At 36.1% G+C, this 11,394-nt stretch overlaps 2 protein-coding genes across 6 annotated transcripts; both read right to left on the bottom strand.

Moving 5' to 3' along the window:
• On the bottom strand, window positions 1-1,449 carry LOC104591820 (F-box protein At5g07610-like). Its single transcript, XM_010250867.3, has one exon. It carries the CDS (start codon window positions 1,279-1,281, stop codon window positions 442-444), a length of 840 nt encoding a protein of 279 aa, XP_010249169.1. The 5' UTR covers window positions 1,282-1,449; the 3' UTR covers window positions 1-441.
• Window positions 1,450-4,259: 2,810 nt separating this feature from the next.
• Window positions 4,260-10,009, bottom strand: LOC104591806 (ribosomal protein-like protein). Of its 5 annotated transcripts, none has more exons than XR_002022449.2 (4): window positions 9,052-10,009; window positions 7,168-7,351; window positions 5,015-5,079; window positions 4,260-4,935 (listed from the first exon to the last, which is right to left on the bottom strand). XR_002022449.2 is itself a non-coding variant. In XM_010250847.3 (2 exons), exon 1 carries the CDS (start codon window positions 9,511-9,513, stop codon window positions 9,064-9,066), a length of 450 nt encoding a protein of 149 aa, XP_010249149.1. In that variant the 5' UTR covers window positions 9,514-10,009; the 3' UTR covers window positions 7,049-7,351; window positions 9,052-9,063. The 5 variants fall into 5 exon arrangements, 2 of the variants coding, with proteins under 2 accessions (XP_010249149.1, XP_088758453.1); XR_002022448.2 differs by having other exon boundaries at window positions 5,015-5,073; XR_016084759.1 differs by lacking the exons at window positions 4,260-4,935; window positions 5,015-5,079 and adding an exon at window positions 8,588-8,695 and having other exon boundaries at window positions 7,049-7,351.
• Between the last annotated feature and the right edge of the window lie 1,385 nt (window positions 10,010-11,394).

Here is an 11,394-nt window from a genome sequence, read left to right as displayed (position 1 = left end):
GAACAAAATTAAGGATGGAGCTTAAATTATAAACATCCTTACATAACATACAGAGAATGAGGAAAAAAACAGAGAGATTAAAGGAATATAATTGTTGATCAAAGAGAAGAAATCTCTCAAGTAGATGATGCGTAGCTAGAGATAAAAGAGGGTGTTATCATATTGATGGACATCACCCCATGAATACTCCAACCCAAGAACCATATCCATGGTCATGAGGCGAGTGGACAAGCTGCGAAGCTCGACGAATGTCATGTCTCTCAGATTGTATGAGATGAATTTACCTGGTATATGCAGCACCAAGAATGAATCCCCTTCCTCTGAGCTGCGATCAAGATGCAGAACAGAGAATACAAAGCGATGCAGCTGAGAAACATTAACATTGCTCCTCACCATACTTGGGTATGCAGCTGCTACTGAACCATCCAGAGTAATCCTTCCTCAGCTCCATCCAGAGTAATCCTTCCTCAGCTCCATCACATCGAAGAGGGTGGTTCGTGGACCATAGATTTCGATCAGATGCAGATGGCCTCTCGACTCCCCGAAATATCTCAACCTCCTCTCCTCCCACCCTTCACGCAAAGGAGGGCTAGGCATCTCTACCAAGAGCTCTTGCTCTGCGTCGAACCGAAGCGAAGTCTCCTTCACACCAATCCAGTGCAGAGAGCCATTCCAGAACACCCCACGGCCATAGAGCAAGCCTTCAACTTGGAGAAATGGGCTGCCGGAAAGCCTCCACGAGATGGTCCTCGAATCATAGACGGTGATCTGACAATGGTCGGAGGACAATTCAGAGTCGCAGATGCAAACTACTTTGTAATCAAGGGTTTTTGAAGGATCAAATGCTATGTTGATTCCGAAAACTGTGGTTGCCATTGGTCTGGGTAGAACAGTGTATTGCTTGGTGGTGGGCTTGCATATGTAGTACACTCGATCGTTCTCGTGGCATCGGGAGCTGCTGCAACACAAGAGGCCGTTGCAGGAATGCTGTATGAGGACACCCTTTTCATCATTGATGAAAGACAGAGATGCTTCAGGCGCGGCGTCAATCGTTCCATCAAGGGTAACAAACTCCAAGTCTGGATACAGCTGAAGATACAGAAGTTTCTGCAGGAAGAACCCGGATACGAAGAGATGAGGGTTTCGATTAACATAGTTCCAGGCAAAGATTGGATCTGAGATGAGGAAGTTCCACCATTTGCAGACACACTTGCAGCTCAGGAGAGACTTGATGGGTAGCCGAGATAGAACCTCTCTCATGACATCATTGTCGTTGATCATATCAGAATCGTTGTTGCAGTCTCGCCAGCAACGAAGATGGGATTTCTCTGTGGTAAGCTTCAAAAGAAGAGATGAAGGAAAATCTGTTCCAGCAAATAGGTGCTTCGGATCTTTGATGAGGATTGAGGAGACTACATATATAAAAGCCAAAGCAGCTTTAGACTTTAGTTGAGCACTTGGAGCTTTATCTTATTTTATTTTTAATTTAGACCAGAATGAAGAAGTTTGATGGAAGATTCCTGAGAAGCTGTATCAAAGCCAACACAGCTCTTTTGGATTTTTCTTACACGGTCAAGGAAACATGGATTAAAGTAAGTTCTATGAAATAGATGACGAAATTGTATGACTTTGGGTTCGTGGACGGGTCGTTGACATCCCATTTTTAAGGTTTAAAGTATTGGAAATGCCAAGTGTATTGGAAAGACAATTTTAAGAGATGTATCGATATGGAGAAAAACTAAGATATGTATAGATACGCTTTGAAACACTATAAATACTTTAATAAATTATAAAAATACATAACAATACTAAATATAAGACCTAAATGAGATGTATATACATTAAATTAATACATTTTAATGGTTTTATGAAGAAATATATTGTAGTTAATTATAATTTCATTAAAAATTCCTATACTTAACTATAATTTATAAATTATAATTCTTAAGTTTTAATATTTAATGGGATGGGAAAAAACCAACTCTCTTATCCAACCATAAAATATGCATTAACACAACTTCTAAGTGAAAATATACTTAATAATTATTATTTATTATTTATTTTCAAAAAATATAAAAAATATAAAAAATAAATAAACATTACATAATATATTCAAAAAATATTTATTAAAGAAGAAATTTTAATTGCCTTGTGGAGTATATGATAGATGATCCATATAATTATAATATATTCAATCATTGTGATCAAATGATAAAATATAATTACTTAATTATTTATTTTTTTAATTCTATAAATATAAAAATAAAAAAATATATATTAAAGAAGAAATTTCAATTGGTATGATCAAATGATAAAATATAATTAACTATTATTTATTTTTATTCTAAATATATAAAAAATCAAAAAAATATTAAAGAAGAAATTTCAATTGCTCTATGGATATGATAGATAAATCTATAGATCTAAAACATATTTAGTCTTTATACGCAGAGAAAAAATTATATTTTCAAATTTTTTGTTAATTTATATTTTCCCCAAATATCTCATGAAATTTCCATAAATCTATAGATAACACAAAAAAAATGTGATTTTGGATGTAAGAAATGTAGATTAACATAAATTTATACATTCAAGAAAAAAGAAATCATAAGATATTATAAAAAATTGAAAAAAAATACCTATTTTTTACCATATTTTTTCAAAATTTAAAAAATCTTCAAAAAGAATAACGATTCACACTTGTTTCTTGCAAAATTTTGCAAATCTAGCACTCTAGGAATAAGGTTTGGAGTTTTAGAGTCATTTGGGGGGTGAAAGAATCTTACTTTTCCCCTTTATTTTTTTTCGGTTTTTGGTCATATTTTTTCGTCGATACACCTCCGATATGCCCTCGATATGGGTCTAATATGCATGATAAAAAATGATACACACGATTTCCATGTGTATCCTGTATCTGTTTTTAAAAGATACAATACGATATGCCCCGTATCAGGCGTATCGTATCAAAATTTTAAACATTGCCCATTGTTATACCTCACTTTCTCTTGGGTGTCAACGGGATTCGACATAATCGAATCGAATATTAATCGATTCTATTCGATAGATATCCAAATTTGACCGATTATTTAATTTTTATATATAATATATAAAATTTTAAATATTATATATAATAATTTATATATTTATATATTTTATATAAATAAAATACTTATTTTATACATTTATTAATTACCTAAAATAATTAATTAGTCGAATCTGAATCGAATCGAATCGAATATTCGAATATTTAATCAGATTCGAATTCGAATATTAATTTTTGATATCCAAAATTTTTTAATTGAATTGAAATTCGGATATTGCTTGATTCGATTCGAATTCGATCCATTTACACCCCTACTTTTGGTGGGCCATGTCTCACGTGCCATTTTCAAGGGTGGTAAACTGGATTTCATGTCAAACCAACCATATTTGAGGGTTGGATTGGAAGCATGTACAAACCCCAAGACCAAGACAGTTTGGTTGAAGCACTTTAGGGGAGGGCAAATCCAATAAACCCTTCGGTTCACGGGGAACGTGCACCCTCTAATGGGAGGCGTGCACGTCACCCTTTTTTAATCCAGTAATTCCGTAAAAAGTTAAGTTTGGTTCACACTCCCGTTAAACGAGTCAATCCGATTCAATTGGTTAGAAAAAGACAAAATCAGATGAAACAAGTCTTTTTGCCTCTCATTCGTTCGAATTCCCCTTTTTCCATTTTCATATTCACCGGAGACCTGGCCCAAGAGCAAGAGACCACCAATGGCAATTTCACCAAGCTTTGACAACGTAATGTCAACTAGCATTAAGCATTTCTTCTTCTCCTTCCCTTTCCCTTTCCCCTTCCAACTCCGTTATTCCTCTTCCTTAATATCTTCCTCCTTCCTCTTCTTCTAGCAGGATATTATTGGCGGCGATTTCACTATTTCGCCAACTTCCCACCTTCCTTCAACTTCTTGATTCTCATTGCAGAGAATATCCTTTAAGAGCTATGGTTCATATGGCCTGGTTCCCTCCCACTTTCTGTGTATACAATTAAATTTAATCGTCACAACTGTTGTATAGGTAGCCCTGGAAGATCCAAGAAAGGTTTTCATGCTTATCATATTCTTCATTTACATTGGTTACCAGGTTTTCTCAAAATCATAGTTGGTCGTTTTGTGAAAAATGAATATAAGTTACTGTTCAATGCACAAGACAGACAATAAATAACAGAGAACACTTTCACATTACATAAATTTAGTTCAATAAAAATCAAGCATCAATCCTTTTTTTTTTTTTTGGCTTTCAAACAAACATCAATTTTCGTGGATTCGATCCCCATCCCAAATTCTAAAACTGGTAATCAATTATATATAACACAGAAGTAGGCCATGGAACTTGAACCGCAACCATGTGTTCCTTGAACGTAAATGACACCTATTCACCATCAACTAAACAAACTTTTGGTTTTTTTTTTTTATGCAAACAACCTCATTTCTTCGGTTCCCCTCACTCCAATTCGAACCGAACTTGTCTCATCAACCTACTCCAGTGATTGAATGGCGTCACTGGTATTAAGCATGTTAACTAATCCAATAGGAGCAAATTGGATTTTGCTCGATAATAACTTCACCGGAGAAACTGTAAGAAGCTCGAAATTAAAAGGCTCCAAAGAAATCTCCATATGTTTCCATGACTTCAAGGGCATCAACCTCTTCACTTGGAACATATAAAGAACAAACACTTGCACCCCCCTTTAATGGAAATCAGATTCTTTCCGTTTTCCATAATATCGTTTGGGTTCATCATAGCCGACACAGCTTGCGAAAACTCGGAGGCACAATTGTTTCTTCGAGCTTGACAGCACCAACCTCCCGCTAGGTGACATGCCATCAGAATTGGAAGGCAATCGCTGTCGAAGCTTGGTGAAACAATGAAATCACTGCTGGTGGTCTCCTACCAAAAGAAAAGGAAGAAGATGTTAACGAAAAAGAAAAATAAGGTTGAAAGAAAAAGGAGAAGAAAGGATGTTTACCGCCGATTGACTACATGCCATTGGAGTTCGGTGAAATAGTGAAATCACCCACCGGTGGTCTGTTGCTAGAAGAAGAGAAAGGAATAAGATATTAACAGAGGAATAACAGGGTTGTAAGGAGAATGAGAAGAAGGGATCCGACTTATTCTTATTGCCAGTTGGCTCCATACCGTCAGAGCTTGGTGGAATCGTCGCGGTGGTCTCTTGCTCTTGGACTAAGGCTCGAATCGGGGAAGGAGAATTCAAACGAATGAGAGGAAAAAAAAAAAAGAGGCTTTTATGGGTGGTTTTTCTCTTCCCAACATTGAACTAGATTGACTCATTTAACAAGAGAGTGAATCGAACTTAACATTAACGGAATTGTTAGATTTGAAAAGGGCGACGTGCACGCTTCCCATTGGAGGGTACTTGCTCCCCATGAATCGATAGATTCACTGGATTCGAGCTCAAGGGCTACCATTACCATTAAGGGGGTGTTTGATGTCGTGTATATACTATGTGTGTGTCACATCAGCATTTGGTTTCATGGTTTCAAGAAACATTGGGGCATTGGAGAAAATAAAAATTTGATATTTCCCCAAATGCTTCATGCACAAAAATCAAGGCGTTTCAGTTTTCTACCATTTATTTGATGATAAACAGTGAACCAAACAATTGTTTCATATGCAATAAACGGCAACACCTATCTGTCATTAATGTAACAGCATTTTTTTCATAAATGCCCACAGAACCAAACACAACCTATATATTGTGGATGGGACTGTTTTGGTTCCATTTATAACAGAATGAGGCATTTAGTTTCATACTTTCATATAAACCATCATTATCCACAAAATAGCATGGATAGGAACAAGTCACACCTTAATCTATCGACAACAGCATTTTACTATAGATGGGCCACACCATGGTGTGGATAGTTGGTGGGAAGAATTCAATATAACATAACTGTGTTACAGTGACCCAACTACCCTCATTTTGGTTAACCTTTTAACATATTTTCATTTATAATTAAATTTATTTTTAATTAAATTATGATTACTTTTAATTCATGATCAACCATGTATTTGACAAACTATATCAATAAGTGTAGCATGAATTAATCTAGTATGGGTGTGAATAATTGAACAATGATGTGGTGTAAATTGATCCCCAACATAAAGTTTAATATGGATCATGGTTCAATTGAGAAATCCAAAGGAAACTTGGGTTGTTGGACCATAGGCGGACTAGAAACCATCTTTTTTTCCTTTTATTTTAGCTATGGTGTATAGTCCTGCCTGACTTTGGCATAAACGTGGGAATGCGAGATCAATCATGTACAGGGGTGTCATACGACCTGATTTTTTTTCATTTATTTGCTATGCTCGCTTTTCAATAAGTGGACTACAATCCACCTCAAAAATCTGAAATTGCAGCCCCCTCATAGTTAGCCCACCTATAAACCGCATCCTGCCCGTAGACTTGACATCAATCCACGTCCAGGATTTAGTCCACCCTAGAAATCTTAGTTCCACCCTTGGGGTGGACTAAACTATAAAAATCCCAAAGATTTTTTTAGCAAACCTTACCAAATACCAACCGGCCGGTTGGCATTTTGTGGATAAAGTAAAGTTGCTCAATGAAAAAAAAGACTAATTTACTGCAGTTTGCGAAGAACCTACGGTAAATCGATTTGTTGGTGGATAGAGAAATTTACCACCTTGGGACAAAATTGTCTTTCAAAATAATCAATTTTATGGAAAAAAAGGATCAATTATTTAATTTATGGATAAAAATGATCAAAAGAACAAAAGAATTGGTACAAATACACTTGGGTTACAGAACCTTTACCCGGGTAAATGAATTAATTGCCTATAAACGGTTCTCTTGTCACTCAAAAATCAAATAAAAACGAATTGGTTTTATTTCAAAGTGCAAGATTTTTTCCTGAAGGGTTTGCCTCAAGAAATATATACAATGGTTGGGTTACTGAAGAAAGATAAAATTGCTTCCTTAGGTTTGTTGCTCTTACAACTAAAAGTGCAAAAACCCAAATAATGAATATATAGTCTCATTTTCATCTCTATCATGCATGTTGCCCTTTGGGCTGAACGCCAGAAAAATGAAAATAATTGATCATAGTTGCATAAGAAAAAGAATGAAAACAAGTTCACCTGGAATGAATCATGTTTGCTTAGTCAATTTGGGTCTGAGATCTGGTACTTAGTGATCATTGTCAACACTTAAATTCCATTGTCAGAGAGCTTCCCATCCGACATTGAGTACTTTCCTCATCCACTTAATTGGACCTCCCATACATTCACCACATGTCCAAGCTTGCGTACTTTCCTCATCCATCTTTGTAGTTTGTACAAAGCAGTTTTGCATGGACAAAAGAATAGAAAATCCACATTATGGGAAAGCATGGAGTCAATAAATCAAAAGAAAAGTATATATTAATAAAATAGTACATATGTTTTCAATTCTAACACCTTATACATATAGGTAAAGGGTGTAAAGGCTTATCTTGGATTAGGAAAAAATGGATTGAATGCACATACATTAACTATTAGTGCTAGAATTGTCCCTGAAGAATCCATAGCCTAAGAATCATATATGCATGTAGGGATGGGGGCACTCCATCCATTTAGGAGATACATAAATTACACAGCCACTAATCCAAACTTGAGCACCACTGGATAATCTGCTGCTGTTGCAACAACAACAGCTATCAATGGCAATAACATTCAGTAGATGAAAAGTGTGAAAACTTACTCTGAAACATCAAGGGGGTGTTCGACAACATGTTGGTTTTGTTTTCACTACACTGCAATCCATGAACTGAGCAAACAAATTCAATTTTGCATCAACATGGTATATGGTTCTTCCTAATCAAAATGCATGAGAATTTAATTAGGATTTGTCAATCAATCACCTCAAGATTTCAGTCTAAAATGATCCACTACAGTCCACTGGAGTTTTCTCAAAAGTGTCTTGACTCTTGACAATTATCATCATGCCCTTCAGGCTTCAACATCTTAACAATTAGATTCTATCTTGAGCCTCAGTATATCAAATATATGGTGCCTGAGCTCATTTGCATCTGATCCGATTTCAATTATCAATGTGTGTTTGACTTGTCTTCTTCAATATCCCAAAGATGGAAATCAACTATTCTGGATGATGCCGTGTGGTGGCAATTGCAAACATGGCATTCCAAATTGACCATCAAACGCACAACTCTGTCCAGAAGAAGGTCAGAGGGCTTTGAAAGTTTTATAGCCTAGTGTAACAACATCAAGAAAACTTGATAGTCAAACCTGTATATCAATAACCCTGCCTAGGTGCTTTGTCAACTAAAAATAACCCTTTACAATCTTCTCACAAAGAGATTGGTTCCGAGCACAACTTGTTGAAGTTCCTAAACCTTCAAACTTCATTACAGTTCCAATATAATTGAGAAAGATTGACTAATTTAAACAAGTTACTAGCTAAATCTGCTCTCAAGTCTCAACCATAGCTAACATGGTCAAACAAACAGAAATTCTTCAGCAGAAAACCAAAATCCCCTGTTTAGATAATTCAAAAAATTACCTAATCAAGTAATGCCAGTACTAACCACTTCCTGCTCCTCGAGAATCCATCACTTGCATCAATAAGCGTTTGGGAGAAGTCAAGTAAATCTTTTATTGCTTCTAAGTTCTAACTCCATTCAAAAAAAAAAGAAGAATATTTACCAATTTAAATAACAAAAATTAAGAAATACCTATAGTATAAAGTAAAAAATCAATTATGAAAACAGGAACTACCCAGAAACACTAAGAAACCAAAGTTTCCAAGAGGTCAAGAGATAGGAAAAATAATTCAAATGGCCAACTTATTCAATCACAATCACTAGTAAAAAACGTGATTATTTTTCTTTTCTCCTTGACCAAATCATGAAAAAGAAAGTTCACTGAGCTGTAAAGGAAACCAGTTAATTCTTTTCTTCTCTTCTTCAACCATACAGACAAATCGGTAAGATAGCAAAACTGGAGAACAAGAAAGGGAGCTCATACGTCACAATACGTTCAGGACCTCGTAGAGCTTTTAACAGCATCCCACATTTGCCCAATTGCTCCCACAACATGAGGAAAGGCGTTTCCAACTCCTCTCACAATCGCACCAGCAGCAACTCCAATTGCCAAAGTTTCTCCATATCCAGGCTTTGAATCCATCTTCAACTCCAAAATCGCGAGGCGCGTATTGGCCGTATCGAGCTTTCGTGAACTCTCCGCCATGAACTTATCCTTCCTTCCTCTGCCGGAGCTCACCACTTGAACCAATACGGACTGGAGATCTTCAATAACTTTCATCGAAGCTTCCTTGGTTTCCATCCCCTGAGATTCATAATGGGCTACAAGCTCTTGTGGGGTTGGGAGTTTTCTTTTCTGGGGTTCTTTTTCCTTTGAAGCAGGAGGCGTCGGTGACGTAGCTGATGGACTTGGAGGAACAGCACTTGGGGTTGCAGGTTGCTGCATTTCTTTTGAAGGAAAGGAATAAATCTAGTTGATTGAAGTGGGTATTGCAGATGAACTGAAAAACCAACGAGGTCTCTTCCAAATTCCCTATCGGACTTTGAGGGTAAACTAAAAATTTTCTTAATAGGCTTCAAAGATGAACTGAAATTCAAACAGGTTGTAAAGGACTGAAATTCCCAACTGGGTTTTGAATACAGACTAGAAAATCTAACTTATCTTCGGTAACTAGGCAAGCAAAAACCCTAAATGGGTTTCCGACTTGAAGATAGGTTTTGGAAAGTTCTGGTCACCAGAGTCCAAAATTTTAATGGAGCGAATGAAGATTGAACCCCAAGTAAAGTTTCAGGTAAGAAATGAAACAGAAACCCTAACAAATTTGTTAGGGTTTTAAGTTGGGTGTTCGGGGTTACGGAGAAGGACGGAGAAGGATGATAGCGGCGGCAGACTGGCAGTCGACCCGATGAAAAACAACCCGTGAATGGGATAAGAGACACTTTTGCCTTTTCTTTTGGCATTTAAAATAGGGTAAAACGATAATTTTTTTTTTATTTTTTTATTTTCTGTTATTTAAAGTAGGATATATTATTTAAAATACCTATATATAGTTTAGGAAATTGATTACGGTAAATTTCTTAAACTACCTTATGATTTTTTAGTTAATTAATTAATTGTACTTTACTGTTTTAAAATTACTATTACTAACAATTGACTAATACTTTTCTTATCGTTAATGTTTCATCATAAACCATTCAATATGCATCACGTGACTGTTATAATTTTCAAAAATATCAATTTACCCTTGTTATAACTTTTGCATCAGCATCTGCATTAATGTTACCTTTCTTGTTCTCCCGTGAGTCTCCCTCCCCTTACGGCCTCCTGCAACACCTTGTTCATGCTATCTTTACAACTTATAATAATTTTCCCCATTTCTTCCTAAACCCTACCTCCAGTCTCATTCTCTCTTATTTTTCTCTTTCTTTCTTCTCTTATTCTCATAGTTTTCATCCTCTATCACGGACTTCAGCCAACTATGTTTAGTTTCTTCAAAGTCGCAACATCGAATAGAGTTGGCGGCAAACTTTGTTCTACTCTCCCATCTCTCTCTCTCTTGTGACCCTCTGAGCTATGGGTGGTTGTAATAGAGTACGAGCTGGAGTTATATAGCTCATAGGACGATATGGGAGAGATATGCTTCACTCTACACAACAGCTCTTACGCGTAGTAGGATTGTTCATAACAAGACCCAAACTGACCAACCCAGTTTGATCCAACTCGAGTCGGCTGGTTTTTCTTTAGCACTGGTTGGTTTTGGGTTACAAAAAAACATAAACCGATGGTTCAGTTCGATTTGATTTCAGTTTTCACACATGAAAATCGAATCGACCCGAACTGGCTTAGATATATATTATATATATAATATATTTCAGATATTATATATATGATATATTTTAGATATGTATTTATAGAAATATATATATTATTTATAAAATTTCAGCTTTAATCCATCAAATCATTTTTAATTTTCAGGCATCCAGCCTTCACTTCTTAGATTTGAATATTTTACATTCACACCAAGAGAATCATTCACAAAATTGACCCAAATTGACCTAAACTGACTAGATCGATTTTACTTAGTACAGGGTCAATTTCAATTTCATTTCTAGATAAATTGGCCAAGTCGGATTAATTGGAAAAACACTATTAAACCAACCCAATCCGACCCGTGAACAGCCCTAACGCGTACCACACACTCTACGCACAAAAATGCACGCAACCACCTACACAGCTCATAGGTGGTTGTAAGAGAGCTGAGCTGAGCTATGCTTCACTCTACGCAGTGAAGCCGCCTCATGAGATGCTGACCAGATATCATTAGCA

This window comes from Nelumbo nucifera, chromosome 3 (assembly GCF_055504915.1).
Source record: "Nelumbo nucifera cultivar China Antique chromosome 3, China Antique-T2T, whole genome shotgun sequence".
Classification (NCBI taxonomy): domain Eukaryota; kingdom Viridiplantae; phylum Streptophyta; class Magnoliopsida; order Proteales; family Nelumbonaceae; genus Nelumbo; species Nelumbo nucifera.
Note: the sequence above shows the minus strand (reverse complement) of the source record. Positions and strands in the feature narration are given on the sequence as shown.

Coding starts and splice junctions, on each gene's coding strand:
- LOC104591820 (XM_010250867.3), bottom strand. CDS start 1,281: ATGATCAACGACAATGATGTCATGAGAGAGGTTCTATCTCGGCTACCC.
- LOC104591806 (XM_010250847.3), bottom strand. CDS start 9,513: ATGCAGCAACCTGCAACCCCAAGTGCTGTTCCTCCAAGTCCATCAGCT.